The 21302-nt window shown below is 39.5% G+C and overlaps 1 protein-coding gene across 1 annotated transcript in view; it reads left to right on the top strand.

The window, feature by feature from the left end:
* The window catches only part of gpr4 (G protein-coupled receptor 4), a 49238-nt gene extending 28600 nt beyond the window's left edge, over positions 1-20638 (top strand). The window contains exons 2-4 of the mRNA XM_044203048.1: positions 13074-13828; positions 15854-16118; positions 16990-20638. Of these exons, the coding sequence (XP_044058983.1) occupies positions 13700-13828; positions 15854-16118; positions 16990-17711 (1116 nt within the window). The 5' untranslated portion in view covers positions 13074-13699 and the 3' untranslated portion in view covers positions 17712-20638. The remainder of the gene's footprint in view (positions 1-13073; positions 13829-15853; positions 16119-16989) is intronic.
* Positions 20639-21302: the final 664 nt, after the last annotated feature.

The following is a 21302-nucleotide window of genomic DNA, read 5'->3' on the forward strand; positions in this document are numbered from 1 at the left end:
CACACACACACACATACACACCAATATAATATGCCAATTATATGGAAAAATGTGTCTGCTCTGGATGCAAGTTGTGACCCAGATGTGAAATACGCACCCAGGCTTGCATAAAAAGTAATAATCAGTGACACACAGCCAGATGAACATGACAAACTGCAGCTCCCAGCCTGGAATTACAAATATATGTTTGACTATAATAGAACAAGCTCACTTGAACTCTTTTTGAGTCTGTTTCATGTGAAAACATAGAGACCTGTACTCTGGATATCTCTTTGGCTTGTCTGAGATTTTAGTCACCACCGCCATCATTGTGTATCAATAATACTGACTGTCAGACTAAAGGTTTCTGGCTAGGACGGAAATATAATGCTTTGGAAGTGGCACCCTGGGGTCTTTGTTTCTGTACAAAACTTTCTCCTAATTTCCTTAAATTCCCCCTGGACATTCAAATCCCTCCTCAAATATTCCTCCAGTAGATCTTATTCTCTTTTTATTTTTAAAAAATGCCTCACTCTTGTGACCAGAAGTTTGCCAGTTTGAGTCCCCAGAGGAGTTGGTGAAATCACCCTCCTCTCTGGTCTTTAACAACTATCACTAAACTGACATTTTCAATAACAGAATATGTCTTTACTGCCCTCTTAGGAGTACTGCAATCATAGACACACTGTTTGAATAGATTCCTGGGAGGAAAGCGCCAGGCCCAGCTGGGTATATACAACATAGCAATGAATTATTTAAATAGACAGGATCCAAAACAGACTATTAATTTAACTGTGTGAAGCATATTTGCATTATTTTCATGTGCCAAACAAATAGCACGACAGATTTTTCCCACTCACTCAGATTTACATTTCCAAGCCCTCAGTTTGCTTATATGTACATCCAGACCGTATTGAAATGTGGGTATATGAGTGGAAATATACAGCTGGGTGACAGATTAGAGGAAAAACCAACGTGAAGTGTCTTAGTATGCGGAGTCAGGCCACCACAAGTCTGTGGAACTCTATTGGAGGGATGAACACCATTCCTCCACAAGATATTCCCTCATTTATATATACAACTTTTATTTAATCAGGTACAGATCTCTTTTGCAAGAGAGACCTGAGTACAGCAGATAGAAAGAAAATTAAACATACATAACAGATATAACAAAATGACATATAGCATCAGAGACAGTCGCAGACATCACTAAATAGATTTGAAGATGAAAGTTATATTATGTCATTTGGTCTTATGGAGATGGTGGTGGAGAGCGTTGTCTTACACGTTGGTCTTGGTGGCTTCCATAGGTGTGAAACTGGGTTGAGATCTGGTGACTGTAAAGGCCGTAGAATTCTATTCACATCATTTTCATACGGACCAAACCATTCAGTTTATACCTGGTGCACAGAAGCATCTGCATTTGATATGTTTCTCTACTCTTTTATTCAGGTTTTTCCTTTAATTTGTCCCAGTCTGTATATATTCCTTTAATCCAAGACAATTTTCTCCTTTGGGAGACAATAAAAGCAACCTTGAACCTTGAACCCTGATATATTAACATTTGAGGCACCTGACTTTGTTGAGTGGAGGATCATTTTGAACAGAAATACAAATAAAGGAAACATGAATAATTAAGAGAGAAAATGGTAAATAAAGTCATATGCTCCTTTTATAATAAGGCCATAATTACAAAAGAAAACTCACAAAGGTAATTGGATATTGAAATGGATCTTTTGAAATGGCAATTTGAAAAGGAAAGTGAAATAGAAAAATCTGAAATTTAAAATGGAAAAGCTTAAATGGAAATACTTAAATTGAAAATGTCATTTGAAAATAAAAAACACAATACAAAGGAACATGAAAAATGGAAATGATCAAATTCACATCTTCAATGAAACACTTAAAAATAATTATAAGATAAAAAGAAGAATAGTGGAAAAGGTTTCAGTCGTAGTCATCTGGACACTGTTTTCAGAATCAAGACGTTTCGGCTCCCATCCGGAAGTCATTCTCAATTGTGAAAAATGAACTGGGAACTCAGAAATTTAAGCTACTCTACGACTGAAACCTTTTCTACTATAGAACACACCTGGACGAATGAGGGACTACACCGTCATAAAAAGAAGAACAAAAACATTTTATAAGGATAAGAAAAAGGGCTATACAACAGTCTCCCTGGTGTCTGTGTGGTGCCTCGTTGGGTCGGCAGTTCTGACTCTGGAACTTCAGAAATTCAGAAAGGGCATCCTGAAGGGCGGAGACATGAGGTTACCCCAACAAAGCATATATTTCTGTATACGACTGGAAGAGGGAAGCTTGGTTGTAGTGATGATGGACAAAACTGCGTCCTAACACTGGTGAGCGTCTGAGTCTCTGGTGTACAGTATATGTTTTACTAGTTGGTGTCAGGGTTAGTGGCCTCTTAATTCATTTAATTCAGGAAGTCCATTTTCTTGAAATCTGATCAACTGGGAAACTAAAAAACTACAGTGTTATGACATAATGTTTAATTAGTCCCCAGAACAGTTTAAAGCAATTTAATTTGGTGCTGACTAAATTAAAGTTCATTAATCTCAGCTGTGGTCTGTTACAGAGCACTTTAAACCATTCTCTCATTGTTTGTGGACATTTACAGTACATGTCACCAATTGGATAAATAGTGGAGAATGGGTGAGGCTTGCCTTTTCCACTGAAGCCACTCAAACTAAAAATAAATACTCTCAAGGTGATGCAGGGCGTGCTTTGAATTAAAAGGCAGATATAAGACCCACTCAGTCACAGTTTGAAGCAATTTGTTCAGTTTAGTGTTTACTTCATTTGCTTAGTTGTTCAGATGAGAACACTACAAATTATGGTGAGTCTTCTGCTCAGAAAGATGAGCAGACAAACACAATCCACACTATGTTTGTACAGCGTCAGTGATGGAGAAAGGTCTGACGGGGCCCACCATCATTCAGGACAAAGTAAAACAGAAGCATTTTGGGTTGTCTGAATTGAATAAACCAATCAGAATGCTATTGGGGATGAGCTTAGACTGTGTTCATAGAAAACGTTTGACATCATCTGGTTTGCTTGAAATCCCCAGAGTCGTCCCACAATGCAGTGAACAGACATCAGTCATCAGCAGGCTGCCTATTGTTGATAAAAAGTAGGTTACAGTGGGGCGACAGTCAACAATTGTCCTTTTCTGCCATTCAAGGCTGAGCCCTGGTGCACTCTGAAAGTAAACAAGATGGTAATGAACTTAATGAACCTCAGCACATGCAAGAAGACTGATAATCTCAGAAGTATCAGAAATGTTATAAATGTTAGGTCTGGGTGGGTCAACCCAGAGGGTTTCGACAGGGCTCCATAGGGACCTCAGGTGACATCAGCTGTCCTGTTGACTGGTGACCACTTGAAAGAAAAAATAATTTGGCCAGTAAGAGTTTTATCACAGCTGTACATATCAGACTAATGAGACAAAGTTAGAACAGCACAGACACATCAAACATGTTCAGTAAAGTTGCAGTGACTGGAATCAGCTTTGTTTTCTCTCATTGCTGCCAAAACTCCAACCTGGCACCTAACAGGTTACCAAAACCCCCCTAAACAAGTTAGTTGTGACTCCATGTGATTTGTGTTTGGTTTATTTATAATCACACGGAGGAGATCTAAACAAACCAATACAAATGCACAGTAAAGGAAATGTTTCCACTGTGGTTTGCGCCAAAGAAAATGAAGTGTAGGCGTGATGACACCCTGGGGGTCGACCCTCAGATGTCTCTGACGCTGTTAATGAGGCTTGGTCACAAGGCTAAAAAAAACAAAAAAACATCAATAATTTGGCCACCAGTTTTCAAATATCAAAGATACCCTGAACTGAACTCTTCTGGGTCATTAATGATGGCAGCAGTTGTAAAGGGAAAACAGATGTGCTGCCTATTAATGAGTGTAACATTCCTTTAAACATTACCTGTGCCCACTGAAGATTATCATTGTTTTGGTTTTGATCCTTGTCACCAGTTTTGAGATTTGAATGAGGGTAGTGAGGTTACTGGATTGTGTGTGTGTGTGTGTGTGTGTGTGTGTGTGTGTGTGTCTGGAAGTGACAAAGTTGTTATGTGAAGTGTAAGAGGTGTGACATGTTTGATAGTGTAGCATTACTGTCTTCCTGCTTCCACTGTTTGACTATCAACAGGAATGTTTGGCAAACAGCCATGCAGTTACTGCCCAAACACACACACACACACACACACACACACACACACACAGGTTGGTACATCTATATTTTTGAGAACTTTCATTGACATTTTGCATTCCCGTGCCCCTAACCCTAAACTTAACCTAATTTTAACTTTAACCCCTGAAACCAAATCTCAGAGAATAATTCCAGTTAATTTAATAACTAGATCTCACCTTCACTGAAGAAGACAGGTTCTGAACAAATCCTCAGGCTAGACAAACTTATCTGGAAGAGAAAATTAAGTCACAGTAGAACAGTAAACGTCCATCACACTTTACAACAGACATCCTGCTTCAGCTTTGACTTATAGTATGCAGTTGTTTGCACACAGATTTCCTTTGCGAGGTATTAATTATATTTCAGGTAGCTTACTCCGGTTTTACCTCCAAATAAAGTGTCTTTAAAAATCTGGCTAAACTGTGTTCTTTTTCACAACTTGTCTGATTGTCTGACTGCTCCATTCTTGTACCATTGCACTTTGTTTTATCGATGACAGCGTGATTCTAGATCTCTTTGGTGAGTATAATATCATCGGAACTGATGGAAATGATGGCCACAACTACGAAAATTAGACCCTAGATAGAATAAACCGGAATTAATTGATAATCCTCAAACAGCCCTATCAAGAAATGAGGACCAGACCTCACATTCCAAAAATGTCTCAAGGTCGAAAAAGTTCGGAAATTCAGTTTGGACACAATACGACACACACACACACACACACACACAGAGTCTACTTTTACATCTTCCTAACAGGGTAAATGACTTCATTACTGACCCTGATGTTTCCGTATACAGGTCAGGCTCTTGTTTGTGTCGTCTTCCCTCCTGGCTCCACAATCTAAAGTGTTTCTGCACCGACACAGAGCGATTTACAAAAACCAAACAATTAAAGGGACATTCTACCAAAAAAAACAAAGCTAGTGAGCTATCAGTTAGTTTATACATATTACATTGAATATACTGTATCGCAAAACTTTTTGAATGCTGACTCTTCCACTCAAAAAGGTCCAGAGGTTGTGTTACCATATCTTTTTGCCAATACAAATTCAACACCACAAAATTGAAAACAACTAAACAAACAAACTAATGTTTTAAGATCAAGTATTTTACCAATTAGACTTAGAATTACTAAGTGATCTGATTGGCACTGAAATAAATTTACACGAAAATGTTCTGTAAAATGTGGAACCTTGTTCTGTTTTTCTAGTTGTTTCAGTAGCAGAGATGCTGATTCTGAAGTCTCCACAAAATGTTTTAGAAAATTCGCCTCTCCTTCACTGTCAATGGAAGAGCTCCATGTGTGGAGTCTTGATGACTTCTCACATCAGAGCTTTGGCTCTAACAGTTGAACACCTGCTAATCCAAACTTGACAGTATGGTCACGAAACTAACTTAACAAAACATTTTGTTTTATCTGAGGCATGTTTTTTTTTTGTCAAAGTTGCAGTACATTATCATATGGTGATAAGTTACACTCACTCACTCATGACAAGACCTGTGTTGAGTCACATGACTTCAACTCAACCTTATCAAACCACAAATTGAATGATTTTGACTTTACCATACGATGGCGTTAACAGCTCAACTTTGAATGCTGCGCTGACGTATAAAAAGAAAATCTTTCAAGCCTCTTTGACTGTTTGGCTTGCGTGTTATAGCTCATATTATGTTGTTTATTTTTCCTCGTTGCTCTGGGAGTTTTAGTCTGCGCAGGTCGAGTTGTGATATTCAGAGTTTAGTTACCTGTATCGAGACCATGAGGGCCAAAGGTCTGAACAATGGTGGGAGTGTAGCAGGGAAGTGAAAGGGTACATTGTAAGTATAGGATGGAGAGAGATGTATTGTGTGTGTATGTGTTTGGAATTGTGTCCTGTAGCACACTGTGTGTAGAGTTTGTATGTGTGTTTGTATATGAGAGAGAAAACATCTGTGTGTATGGTATGTTAGACAGAAAATATGTGTGTGTGTGTGTGTGTGTGTGCTGACAGCCAGCCAGACGTCTGCACAGCTGCCTTGACCTAATCTCCTCTGGCAGCAGATCTGACGCTGCTGTGTTGCACCGGACGGCACGCAACAGGTTGATATAGGTCTCCATTGTACACACACACACAAACACACATTCCTAGTTCTTAATTGCTAATAAACCTCTTGAACCGCTTTCCAGCTGTGAACTGTGGCCTTAAACCTTCAGTTACAGTACATGCTTGCAGAACTGTACTTCATGTAATAAAAACCATTTTCACATTTTCTCCATAGTAATACAGAACGTTTTGGCAAATAAGCTATTTAATACATGCAAGACTGCAAAGGGAGAGTGATGGAAAGAATGATGGAAAGAAAACAGCCTGAAAAAGTAGCCAATATTTCAAAGACTGAGCTACAGTATTTTGTAAAATGTCTAAAGATGACTCCTAATTTTAAGAATAGAAAATCCACTGTCATCTGTGACACAGAGAACACGGCTACACACTGTCAACTTACTGTAAAACAGCTAAATATAGTCATGATTATTATTTTAAATGACTTAATAAAAGTCACAAATAGCTCAGCTTCTCTGGTGTTTACCCTGCAGCAATCATTTACTTTTATGCCATCAAAGAATTTGTGAAAGCAGTTATGAGTTATTTTTAAAATTTCTGACATCACTTTTTAAATCAGCTTCCTTACAGTATTTGTCAACACTTACTGTACAGTTTCAGTTCTTCAGTTCATCTTCTCAGAACACACAATCTTTACTAAACTGTCTGTGAGCCGAGTGATGAACTGAATAAATAGACAGTGAGGTGAAGCTTTGTCTAATCTGCAAATTTTCCTGTTTAATAGTAAAAGAATCCAGGTTTGGGCAGCTTACATCAGATACAATGTCACACTATGAAGAGTTACTGATGAACACTGTTACCAGAAACTAAGCCTTCAAAGCACAGAAACAGCCACTTGTACGAGTGGCATTCATAGGTTTAAGTTGACTGAAGCATGAAGAGTCACATAGATAACAGTCCTGCAGTGAGGATTTGTATGCAGGCAATGTGACAATGGATGTAAGCACAGAGGTGTTGAGACATGCAATCATTTTAAAGTGATAATAAAGCAGTTAGGAAATTGTAGGCAATGGCTGCAATAAAACATCTCAGTGGGCAGCTGTCACGGTTTGCTCCTCAGTCCCTCTCTTCAGCCACATTCCCACTTCCTCAAACACATTCGTTGCCATTCTCGTCCTGTCCACGAGATGCCCTCTGACTTTTTCTCCTGTCCCAGTCATCTCACTCCCACATCCAGCGACTCCCTCCTGCCCTGCAAAAACCCCTTTCTCTCCAGTCGAAGTCACCTGACCTTCCCCGCCCACCTGCTCACCTCTTTCCACTCTCCCTCATCAGCCCTGCAGATACTTAACCAGCTCGTTCCCTCTCATGCTCTGCCAGTTCATCCCAGTTACAATGTTGGTTTTTGCTTTGTGCTCTCGTACTCGAGTTTCCATTACCTTTATGTTACCTGGACCTGTACCTACCTGCCTGACTGTTACCTGCCTGCCTACCTGTACCTGCCTGCTACCTAATGAACAAATCATTGAAATCATCCCATCTGCCTCAACTGTCTGTATTTGGGTCCTATCCCTGTTACTTTGCATAACCAGCTGTGACAGCAGCAGCAGCTGCTGCAAACATGAAAATAAGTTCAGGGGTAGTCTAATGAAATGAAGATGTTTTTGTCTAAACAAAATTTGTATATTTTGGTGATATGACTTTTTTTTAAAGTATTCCTATAAACAAACAAACGTTTTGTTGACATTCAGTGTTACTCACCAAAACACATTGTCTGTTGAATGCATTTTCTTCCTCATTAAACAGCTAATTTTTAAAATAATTTAAATTGTGCATTGTTTACCTCCATGTTTGCATGTTAGCAGTCTTCCTCTTCTTCACTGCATTTGTTGGTGCATTGCTACGTTTGTTGGTGTGTTATTGCCACTAATTGTCCATCAGTGTTATAGTGTGAAACCACTGGCAGGATATGAATTGTGCCACCCATATGCTTGTGCACAATACAAACAAAACAGGGACCCACTCATAAAAACACTGCTCCGTAGTGCTACTAATGCTCAAAAACTTTAAGAAGACAATTACATCATTGCTTGTTAAAGATGGTGTATGCGATTCTAATCCAATACACATCTTTTTGTCAAATTCAGCGAATATCTCCTCCTCAGTGTGTGTGCTGAAAAAAAACTCTGGTGTTTGTACACAGCCCTTGCTCTGTAAATGGGAAATAAACAAAGTGGCTCGGACTGGGCCACACAACACCATTCCAGCCATGATTTGTGTGTCAGGTAACGTTAAATGACTGCTATAGTGGCAGGAGAGTTGTGAGTATCGCTGTCTGGAGTTTGTTTGCTGGCTGGGAAACCGTCTCGTCCTTTCTGGCTGTTAGCTTCGAAGCAGCAACTGTAGGGACAGTTTGCTAACCCACAACCTAGCTAACGTTAGTTAGAAAACTTGCGGTGTCTTTGTTTGCTCTATATTATGGTATTGGATTTCTCCAGAATCGCATACCCCACCTTTAAGTGGGAGCTTGGAAGGCTTTCTCACAAAATAATTAACAGCAGCAACAACAATAAAACTAATAACTAATACTTTTTATTTATTTATTTCATGCAGAAGGGTACTTCAGTTAAAGAGGACAAAGCAGCGTGAGTCTGTACAGTCCTCTGTGACTGTGACTGAGCATCATGACTCTGTTCATCAACCAGTGTATCAGAAACAGGCTGAATGTTTGACTGCTGAGGAGTCTGTCAGCTGCTGCTAACTGACCTGACACCGTAAAGGAACCTCCCAGGAGAACACACACATATTCTCACTCACATGTACACAAACACATTCACACATCTTTGATTCTGAAACCACAACACCAACAGAAAGTTGCATGTGTGTGGCCACTGCATGCAAATGCTTTGTGATAAACATCTATAACTGACAGAACAAACCACATTTCTGGTGACAGGGTGGACCAAGATAACACAAGTGATGTTTTCTACACGCTGGGAGACAAACCCATGTCACTCTGTGTTAGTCATATTGCTTAGGTAAATGAGGTCTGACAACAAGCCCATGAGTAAGACACGACACCCCAAACTCATCCTCTGTAGCTGATGGACAGAGTGTATTCTGAACTGACTGGATCTTACATTAACTCAGTTTGTATTTAATCAGTAAGTTCACATAGTTTGATGTGAGCACAAAGCCAGAATCACACACACACACACACACACACACACACACACACACACACACACACACACAGAGCAGACTTCAAGTGATAAAGTTGGTTGGCAGTGGTTTTGTCACTGGTGTGGCCCTGCAGTTTTCTCTAATGAGGAAGTGAGATCGCTCTGTGGCTGCAGGGTGATGCAGAGAGATACTAAATTTAGTTTTAATGATGTAAATGTTCATTCTCAGAAAGTTGCTCCGGTTAAAACATCAAATTGACGGTATAAAGTATCTCAGTACTTACTGAACTACTGTACTTAAGTACTGATAGGTACAGATAAGGTGCTGATATTTTATTTCCATCAGAGTTTTACAGAGTTTACACAACCTTTTAACTTAAGGGTTTCCCCTTCCTTCTGTCCTTATGTGCCTTTCTTTCCTTCTTTCTTCATCTTTGCTTCTTTTCTCATCTCCTTCCATCTTTTAAGTCGTGTTTCTTCCTTTCCTAGATGACAATCCCCAAAACTGGAGATACGAGTGAAAGTAAACTCTTCACTACTAATTCGATACTTTAATTGTAATTTTACTGTTAATACAATTAATGCAGGACTTTTACATGTAATGGATTATTTTTCTATTGTAAACCTAACACTAGAGGATTAGAATACTTCATCCACCACTTATAATGAAACTGATAGTAAAATGGACTTTGCATTTTCATTTTCAAATAAACAGACAGCGCACTACCCGAACATTCAATTTCACTGGCAGGAATATACTTCACTGCACTGAAAATTATTTTTCAGTGGAATTTAAATTTAGATTTTGGCCATAATGATGATGATGATGATGTATTGTCATACATCATGAGCACACAAATGTAAAAGGAAGTGAAAGTGAAATGTCAACTGGATATAATTATTTTCTTTATGCCAAATGCAGCTGTAGCTACAGAAACACCCTAACACAATACACAGCAGTTAGTTCTTGCACAAGGGCTACTGGAGGGAGTTTTCTCTGTTGTGGAATCAGCAACATAATCAAAGCACAAATAATGGTCCTTAAACACTTCAGAGAAGGAGTGAAGTTTCCCTAAAAGGCTAAAAACAAAAAGCCCTTTTAGTCTTGCTAACATTCCTCAGTGAGAAAGCTGAAGCACCGTTTGTTTGTTTCGATGTGGAACTCTAACAATGCTAACAAAAGTTTTTAGGGGATTTGAAGGAAAAACAAAACAATTTACCTCCAACTTGACATTTACACCCACTTAAACCATGGACACAGTTAGAACATGTGAAATGCTAATGCAAGAGTTTTTTTGGGGAAAGTGTAGGTCGATGTAGTGAGACCTTTTTGGTAAAGGCAATTAACCCAAATAAACCTCTAACAGTCGCTGTACTGTGGTGCTGATGTGTGTTATAACAGATTACAGCAGAGTTGTGACCCAGTTGAGGTTCAGCTTATCAACACCTTACTTAGCCCTCACATGTGTGTGTTGCTTACATGTCTGTCTATGTGACTGTGGCACTGGGGCAACTCTGTCCAAAGTCACTGTTCCACACCAGTGACTGCCACATTGTCAAAGGCTGAAGCTGTTTCCTTCACAGATCTTTGAACTGTTTAGATGTGTGGCGACAGACATCTCTTGCTGGGACTTTTAACCAGGAAGTGAACACTGACTCAGCCTGACTTTTTCTCTAGCACCACCATCAATTTTGCCATTAAAATTACTAAGCACATTCATGGTCCACAAAGGAAGAACCCTTTCCATTTTAGACACTGCATGAACTTTTCTTTTGCACAGTCCTCAGATCCAGTTGTCAGCTTTGTACTCAAGGAATCATATGGCTGGATTGCCTGGAATCTGTGATGTGCATTCATGGTACAAAATTGTAACGGACATATTACAATAACAGTTACTAAATGAACACTTGCACGCTCCCAGAGGATCTCTGTCCATTTCTGTGATTACATGACCTTCCATTAGTGCCACATTTAGGTCAAATTACTACTGGACAGATTGCCATGAGATTTGCACCAAACTTTCCCACCATAAGAGGAATTCTGATTCCATGATCTATTGTGTATTGCTTAAGATAATGAAAAACACAGCCTCTGGTGGGTGCTAGCAGGACTGAGTTGATGTCATTATATTTTTTAATTCAAATTCAAGCTTTTCTGTGACAAAAATTTCAATGAAATGTGTAAAAGCTGCAATATCCATTTGGCTCTTCAGGCTGAAAAAACTACACAGTTATTTTTGAAATCTATCGACCTAAGAGGAATGAAAATAAGCTGAAACATACATAAACTCTGGAGGAAGGCAGTTCACAGTGCTTAAGAACATATTTAAGTAAAGTGATTGAAAGCATATGTGGACTCATATCAGCCAAATGCAAAAATATCAAGGCGGTCCAAAATGTATAAACAGAAGCGGAGCTCAGGATGGGGAAAGTAAGAAGTCAAGGAGTGAAACAGAAACTGAGCTCCCATCCTGCTCTCTCTCTCTCTTTCTAATGTACATGTATATTTAGGTCATGTTTACACGAAGAATTACATAATGCTTATCATATGCCCTGGACTCTCTGTTTGCACTCTATGCAAGGTCTTTTTGTGCCTGTACAATGTGTCAGCATGTTCTGTGTTATCATACCAGATGTTAGAAAGTCAACCCCCTAATGTTTTCCTCTCTGTGCCCCTTTCTTCCATTCCTACTGTACCTCAGTCCATTGGGGCAGCAGAATTCAATATATTAGAAGAAAGGGTTTGACTGTATGTGTTGAGGGTGTGTTCATATCAGTTTTGAGTGGTTTGTTTTCACCCCGAGAGGTATTCCATTCACTTCAAATAACCAAACCAAATGCCTAAAAACGACAAGTCTGAGCCTTTTGACAAGAAACCGTAGTGCATTAAAAGTGTATATAAACTCAATGTAGGGCACAGCAAATAAATACAGGAAATGAGCCCGAAACACAAATATTAATGGTTGTAGTGTCAGGAGAGCTTGACATCTGATAAGGCAGGCAGGCAAAATGAAGTGAGGACGACAGATGAATACTGAATATTGCACAAAAGAGCATCATGTTTAGTGAAAGTTTTAACTGCAGTCATTACAAACTCGTGCTGTGCAGCCAAACATTGTTCAAACCCAAATGACTTTTGTTTTAAATTCTAGTTTCCAAAGATACCAAAACTGCCAGCAAAATGTGTATAAAATGATGCACAACGCAACTACAATACTTTAGTTCCACTTGTTGGAATGGGGTTGGGTTTGAATAATTCAGCTTTAATAAGGAGCTGGAAACAGTTCATACAGAATATATATGATACTGTCAGACAATAGGAAGTGATAATTAAAGGTTTTAAAGACTTGCATTTATATATTAAATAGCTAAGACCGCCTTATTTTTATTGTTAAAGTTTCTTTTTTTAAATTACTAATTTTAGGTGTTTTGAAATCCCTTTTATCTTATTTACGTTAGTTTAATTTGTTTTATTATCTTAGGTAATTGATGAACATAAATGCAACAAATAAAATTCTTCCACTGAAACAAACTAAACAAAAACAAGTCTTTTTCTTTTGACCTTTTTTGTTTTGTTTTGTAGGACGATTAATTATAAAGCAACATAAATTTACAGTCTCTCTCTCTCTCTCTCTCTTGCAGATGTTCAGGACTCCAGGGTAAATGGACGGTCTGTCAGCTCCAGAGTGGAGAAGCACTGTAATGTAATTCCTGTGTTTTAGTGGGAGCATCCCAGAGGAGTTTTGTGTGTCATCAGGACCTTGAGACACACCTATACACACACACTGACATTCAGCCTCTCCTTCTCACAGTGGACCTGGCAGGCCTCTAATCTCTAAAAGATTGATAAGGCCCTGTCCAGGCGCAGGAGGTCTGGCACAGTGTCGATAAGGCAGCTTTCATTTCACCACATTTTATCACTCGCTCCTTCCTTTCTTCTCCTCTTTTCCTCCATGCTGAGGGAAGTGGGGGCTGGTTTTGAAGCGTGAGAGAGGATTATGACACACCAAGGCCCCTGTGCGAGAAGGACAGTGTTTTAACAGGAACCATGAAATTCCCCAGAAATGACAGTTCTGTTTTCTTCTGTTGCTCCATGTTGGACAGCCGTGTAGTAGCCGAGCAGGACGCCAGAGTCAGCATGTCACTGTCAAACTGCTGGAGCTGGAATATAGTGAAACTACAGAGGGACACTCAGAGCTGAGAGTAGCTGAACACACATCACACACCTGCACACACCTGCACACACACAAAGCGTTCCACACAGGACAATGTGCAACATCTCGTTCTGTGATGTGGACAGTAAGGTGGACCAGTTCTTCCAGCCCACGCTCTACATCATAGTCATCGTTCTGGGGCTGCCCACTAACTGCATGGCCCTGTGGGCTGCCTACATGCAGGTAAGGAGGAGACACACTAATACACACACACACACACACACCCTGCCACCAGCATTGGTCAGTAACGTGTTACTCTAATGTAGTGGTTTCAAACCTAGTTGGGCTGGGTTCTGATTGCCGGTTTCACCCAGGGTAATACCCTGATTTATAAAGCTTAGAATCTAATGACTCTGTACAAATCTTCTCTCTTAGTGCAACGTAAAAAACTTTGCAAAATGTAAAATTTAGGATTTTAGATAAATAGCATTTAAGTAATATAATGAGTTTTCCCTCTGAGGTTATTTTTGTTAAAAAGTTAAACCTAAATTGATTCGATACAGGATGCAAAATGGTTTGAATTCAATAAGCAGATTCTGTACTGATTCAGATTCAGATAGACAGTGCTTAAATAGGCCTTTATTTGTACTGAAAGGAATGAAACTGTTCGAAAAAGCAACAGACTGAGCTTACTCAAGGCCCACCCGCACCAGCAGATACTCCACTGTCCTCACGCCCGAATACTGAAGTTAAGAGTCAGAAGCAGTGCCAAAATGTCATTGCATTATGAACAGTGATGCGAGTGCTTACCTTCCCAAAAATACCAACGAACAAACAAACTACATAGTCAGTGACTGTGGACAAATGTACAGTGAAAATCGTAATACGGAACTGAACGAAATAAAGTGATTCATAATTTCTACTTTTTGTGTGTGAAGAAGGGTTACAGTAACACTTACAGTAGCTGTTGATGGTCAGTAAACAGCTTCACTGTGTGGGCTGGCTGCTCATTCAACATTTTGTTTTCTGTAAATTAATTAAAGAATAAGGAAAGTCATGTAATGAGTTATGTAACTGATTACTATAAAGTAATAGGTAACATGATTGCGTTTTCACTGTGTACTACACACTGACACTACACTGCTACATATAGTCAACAGAGCATTGGGGATATTTTCCCATACAGCGTCAAACATTTCCAGTGTTTCCCACAGACTGTCAGTTTGCTTTGGCAGCAGCAGGAAGAATTATTATTGACTTTTCATTCAAGAAAGTTCACTAACTCATATTTGAGTTAGGGAACTCAAATGTCATTTCAACATTAGATTATTGTTTTGCTTCCATCTCAGCATCAAGGCCACTTCTTCAACTTTTTACATTCAGTTTGAGCCCTGGCACAGACACCATGACTCGAAGGAGCACAGGTGCACTGTGTCATAAGCGCATTATGGTTATTGTAGGTCCCAAACACTCTTCAGTGCTTGGCAGCATTAGTTACATTGCTGAGAGCCACCAACTTCATTAATGACAACACCTGAACTGAATCCAAAACATGAACATACTTTGCGTGCTGTTTATTTACCAGGGCGGTTCTGCCAAAATATTAACATTGTAATATCAATACTGCATGGGAAACAGAGCTGTCTCCTAGTAGCTGGATTTCAATCCAAGTGCTGACAAATCAGATTAGAAAAGCTTAATAGAAGCCGTGAAGTGGACATTGTAGAACTGCTGCCTACGAAATATTTGTCCACCTCTCTCTCTAATTTACAAGCCCTTGTTGTGGTTGTTCGTCTTTGAGTTGCAGTATTTTACCAAGTGCACTTCTTTGTTTTTTAAGGCACAGAATATGTTTATCTGTATGAGATACTAAACAACAATAATACATTTAAACTTAATTAGTCCTTCAAAGACTTTGCATTTGTTCCATGTTTTGACATTCAGGAAGCCAAATAATTTGCAACTGATGGAAATGCAAACATTGTTTGCATTTTATTTTCTCTCATATTTTAAGTTTGCATAAAAAGAAAACACAGACACTGTTTGCCTCATTATCTTTTCACTGACTGTTTGATGTGTTTACAAAAACCAAGTTGAACAAAACCTGACACTCTTCATTGCACTCTTCATCAACCTCCCTCTGTCATTGCACATGTTTCTACTTCTGTGTTAATCCATTTTCTCTTTTAATTTTAAATCTTCATCTCTCTCCCTATCCTTTCTTTCCTCTCCACTCTCTCCTTCCCTTGATCACATTCCTCCCTCCAGGTACGCCAACGCAATGAGCTCGGCATCTACCTGATCAACTTGTCAGTGGCTGACCTCCTCTACATCACTACTCTTCCTCTGTGGATCGACTACTTCCTACAGCACGATGACTGGATCCATGGTCAGGAGAGCTGCAAGCTGTTCGGCTTCATCTTCTACACTAATATCTACGTCAGCATCGCCTTCCTCTGCTGTATCTCACTGGACAGGTACCTGGCTGTGGCATATCCTCTGCGCTTTGCCAAGGTCCGACGAATCAAAACAGGTATGTAGGGTTAAGGATGGGCTTTTCTTCTGAAATAATATATCTGTCATAAAAACAAATTCACATAAATACAAATTATGGTACTTTTAATTAGTGTTCTTAATATCAGGCACCTAATTTGTAAAATTGTTCTTGAATTTGTACTTAAATGTAATCTTCATCAATCATCATTATTCACAGCATTCTAAAATTCATTCAATAAAACAAGAGTCAGTACTGACATACGGCATACTGGATCTCATCCTGTTTTTGCAGGATAAAGATATTGTATTTGATGATTAGTTTCCCAAACTGTGCTGCTGCTGAGCCTGGAGAGGATGTGCGTATTCATATCTGCCATTCCCTGACATAACAGGAAATTCAGTTGGTGTAGCGATAAGATCACTTCCATGTCAAAAGAGGTTTTAATAAATAACTAATTAAACAAGGATGTCTGCTAAAGTCATTACTTTTAATAAAATGTAATGATATGTACCTTAAGCCCAGTTCATAAACGAGGCCCAGACTAACTTTTCTAGAAATACAAAATGACGAAATTTAGGAAATACATTTTTTACCCCAATTGGAAAAGCATTTTTGATGGAAACTCTTCATGTGGGTGACAGTGAGGCTCTGAAATACCATTTCATAAAGTACTGTATCCTCATGGATAACATTTTTGTCCAAAACAGATGGTATTCAGGCCACATGGTGTCATTCAATCAATCGAAAGTTGAGTACGCTCTCTTAGCTGTGTTTATGTCTGTAATTCCAAGAACACTCTTCTTTCAATACAAAACAGTTTTCACACTGGCTAGGGGAATGGAAGTTACCACAAAGTCAAATATTTCTCTCTCCTCTTCTTTCCTCTCCTCTCCTGAACTTCCTGCAGCTGTCCTGGTCAGCGCCATGGTGTGGATCATTGAGATCGTAGCCAACTCTGCTCCTCTCTTCCACGATGAGCTCTTCCAGGATCGGTTCAACCACACCTTCTGCTTTGAGAAGTATCCCATGCAGGACTGGGTGGCAGGGATGAACCTCTACAGGACATTTCTGGGCTTCCTCGCTCCATGGACAGCCATGCTTGTCGCCTACCGCGGGATCCTGGCAGCAGTGCGCTGCAACGTCTCAACAGAGCGCCAGGAAAAGGCCAAAATTCAGCGGCTGGCATTAAGTCTGATCCTGATCGTTTTGCTCTGCTTTGGACCATACCACATCCTCCTCCTGGTGCGGAGTGTCATGTTTCTAAGGAAGCCGTGTGACTGCGGCTCAGAGGAGAGCTTGTTTGCAGCGTACCATGTATCTTTGGCACTGACCAGCCTCAACTGCGTTGCTGACCCCATTTTGTACTGTTTTGTCAACGAGGGGGCTAGACACGACGTTGGCCGAGCTCTCTCAGCTTTACTGTCTGCAGCTTGCCACAGAGGCTCCTCTTCCTCACCATCGCACGGCGACATCCTCAATGCTGGTTCAGTGACTATGGAAACACCACTGTCAGCAAAGAAGCAGCCTTGTGTGTACGCTGATGGAGGCAAGACAAGCAGCTACAAGACAGAATTAGTGGCTCTGAAGGAGGAGTGTCTACAGATGACCATCCTCAGTGTTAGGAAGTGATCTCTACCTGGAGCTGTACTGTAAGAGGTCCAAACTGCTCAGCTCAGTGGATGGAAGAATATCCTAACACTGACAGGGTCTGATGTCTTCTGGCCTGACAAGCTGAAATCAGATGTATTTATGAGGCTGTAGATGCTTGGGGCAAAAGCGTCCACTAAATGGCACATTAACAAGCCAGAATGGGAATGAGATTGCTGAAACCACGTTGAAAATAGCCACAGTAGCAGCCTCTGTAAGACTGAAATGCTTACACACCAGAAAACAAAATTGTTGGGTGAATGAAAAATACTACTTTGCTATTGTTAGATCCTTACCACTAGTGGGGCAACACATATAAAGTTTGGCCTGAGGGTGGCACCTGAGGACAGGTCATGTTGTAAATCAAAAGGGTTTATCCTTTGTACAGTGACCATTTTAGGACATCTCAGACTGCTCAGACTTGTCAGGCTCAGTTCTTTGTTGCTGAGTTGGTTCAACCTTCATTACTTCAAGCTATGGCTTGTCAGTGTCTGCACAGCTGCACTGCATGCTAATGTTAGCATGTTAACATGCTATGTTATCATTAATACAAGAGTACAGTTGAAGTGAAGAGGACATTTTGACCTGCTGGTGGCGATATGGGAAAAGTCAGGGGATCGCCAAAGTCCTCAGGATTCAGCCTCAGTTAACCATGAATGTCTACCAAATTCCATGCCAATCCACTTAGTAGATGTTGAGATATTTCAAGTGTTGGACCAACAGATCGACAGACCAGCTGACATCCCTATAGTCATGTCACTGGTGCGGCTAAAAAGGGTCTCATCAAACACAATTTGACAACTTGGATATTTGGACAAAATCCAGTCATTTACGATGCCTAGGAAGACATTCTTGATTATTTAAGTGGAATTATTTAAACAGACCACACTCTGCATGGCTGAGTATTGTTAGTGGTCTGAGAGAAGACACCTTTGCATTCAGACTGCATTGACACCCAACTGGACAAAGGCTGGATGTAGGAGATTGGGGTTTGACACCCAAATGCACCACTTTGGAATATGGAAGAGCAGAAGGGTAGTAAAAAAAAGATTGTAGATTACTGGTCAAAAACATTTTTAATGCTTGTTGGAAATGTGTTTACTGTTTTATTAGTTTTTTGAAGGAAATAAGCCTTATGAAGTACCTCAGCTCATAAACTGTGATAGCAAGAAGGCTTTGAGTAGAAGTGTCTATTATGTAATGTGAGCAATGTTTTTTCTTTTTCTGTCATTTTTACCACAGACAGCTAAATAATCAGGACTCAGTCCACCGAAATGACAGAGAAAATCCTAAACCAAAGCCTTTTACTGCATTCAGCTAAGTTTGAAAGTCAAATTTATCAATTATTTTAAGCACATTACACTGAGGGCACTGTGGAGCAGAAACAGATGATACAGTGAAACAGATTTACCTTTACCGAAACTGTGTTGCCAGACAAGCATCTCTCAACCTCCATGAATCCAAACTATATGCTTGTGCTTTGGTAAAGGCTACCCACAGTTGACCTGATACCATTTATATTCCTAATTCAGACAGATGCCATATAAACTATCCCGAACTTCCTAAATTATATACAGTGCAGTCTTTTTAATTTTTTCTCATCACACACATTGCACATCAAAATTTTATGATCTAACTTTCGTTTTCCCTAGCAAGATTTGTACATTCCTCCTTGATGCAAGCGACACTGCTGGCTGCTAACGTTGTTTGTCATATTAGGGAAACAAATTAAGAAACATTTCTCTGTAATGTCAAAAGTGTGATGAGGAAATCAAGAAATACTTTACTGGATATCCATATAAAACCATTTCCAGTTCAGAAGAACTGTGCCAGCAGCCATGAGTGTATGTGGCAGCATTCAAAACAGCAATGTTAACATTGATTGTTTTTAATGATTTATTTCAAAATCAACAATTAAAAATGTACAGCAAGCATGTCATACCTTTCATATGTGAAGCTGATTGCTCTTAATGTATATATAACTGACAATTTTAATATGCCAATGCTGGATTAGCTGCCATATTTTGCCATATGTTGACTACTTTCTGAAGTCATAAAGTCAAGTAAAGGAAAAAAGAAGAAATCTTAAAAATATTTGCTGTGCATATTTACCATTATTTGATGTTATACTGATCTTCCTTTTCCTTGTTGGCAGCTTTTTACACTAAATCCAACACAAAGTGACCAAACATAGCTTTTTTAGCATTCACAACAGCTGGGATCCGAAAACTTAATGGCAGCTTATACAACAGAATTTTGAATACTGTACATAAAGAAAGTATAGGTGTCACTTTGAAAAAAATGCAGACTGGACACAGCTGTTGGAGCAGAGGCATCTTCAACTTCTGAAATTAAGTTGTAGCTGTCAGCTTGATCTTTAAACTTTTTCTCAGTTTGATATTATGCGCATTAAAAAAAATTTTTAACTGTTTTTGTGCATCAGTGGTAATAACATTTCAACAAATTGTCTGTTTGCATACAGAATGTTCTGCTGTATGTTCAGATATATAACAGTGACATACAAATGTCCCTTGTGTGGAGTATTATGGCTCAAATAACTCCTTTCCGACCCAGTGATTTCATGGTGATAGACAACGAGTGTCCATCAGTTCCACTGGCCAACAATTACGTGTTAAGGATGAGAAATGTTTTGGAAACTGTCTAGGTGATCCTTGCAACACCAGTTTTTTATGTTGTCTTGGCATGAAAGCATTCATCTGCTCGGTGCAATGATGGCAGGTTTTTTGGACATTTTCAGCTTGTCAGTGTTGCCCTAAATGCTGCTCTGTGTACCATTGCTTTTATTGTGCATCTGTATGTCAGTCCGAGAGAGGAGGTACCAGGCTTCATAATGTGTATTTGTTCATCAACAGTGTCAGTGAGAAATAAATTATGCATACGAAACTTTGCATCTGTGACTGTTTGTCTGGCACCTACAAGCTGAAAAAGCTGCAAGGAAGCAGCATCGGTAAAAAGAAGTCAGACAGGGTGGTCAGATCATCACACAAGTTTTAAACAAACCCAAAGTTTAGCCAAAACTTTTTAGAAGAGAAAACAAAGGCAAACTGTAAAATGATTACCCAAACTGTAAATATCAATGACAGTTATAGACCGACTTCCTGGTCCAACTTTGACCTACTGCACTTAGGGATTATTACTGACTATTTTGGATGTGCTTACTTTGAGTTTTACCTTCAAATAAAGTGGATAGATAATTTGGCTAAACTACTGCAAACAAAAGCCACATTTCCACCCAAAGTACCTGGAAATTACATTCCCAGGAACTACTTTTCAAGGAACTAAAAGGTTCCTTCAGCCCGTTGTTGTGTGTGTTTCCACCATGGCGTAAAGACCCGCGAAGATTAGGCAAATCACACCCATTAGGTTACATCCATCATACAGCTGCAAACCTCTATTGTTTTAACTTAAACACCTCACCTGCAATTCAGCATAAGGACCATTGCCTATTTTAACCTATGCACTTTCACCTGTTTTAAATACTGAGCTTACCAGTGTGTAATGGTGAAATTCAAAGTCACCTTCTTCACTCTTCACTTTGTCCTGTTCTAGACT

This window comes from Siniperca chuatsi, linkage group LG7 (genome assembly GCF_020085105.1).
Source record: "Siniperca chuatsi isolate FFG_IHB_CAS linkage group LG7, ASM2008510v1, whole genome shotgun sequence".
NCBI lineage: Eukaryota > Metazoa > Chordata > Actinopteri > Centrarchiformes > Sinipercidae > Siniperca > Siniperca chuatsi.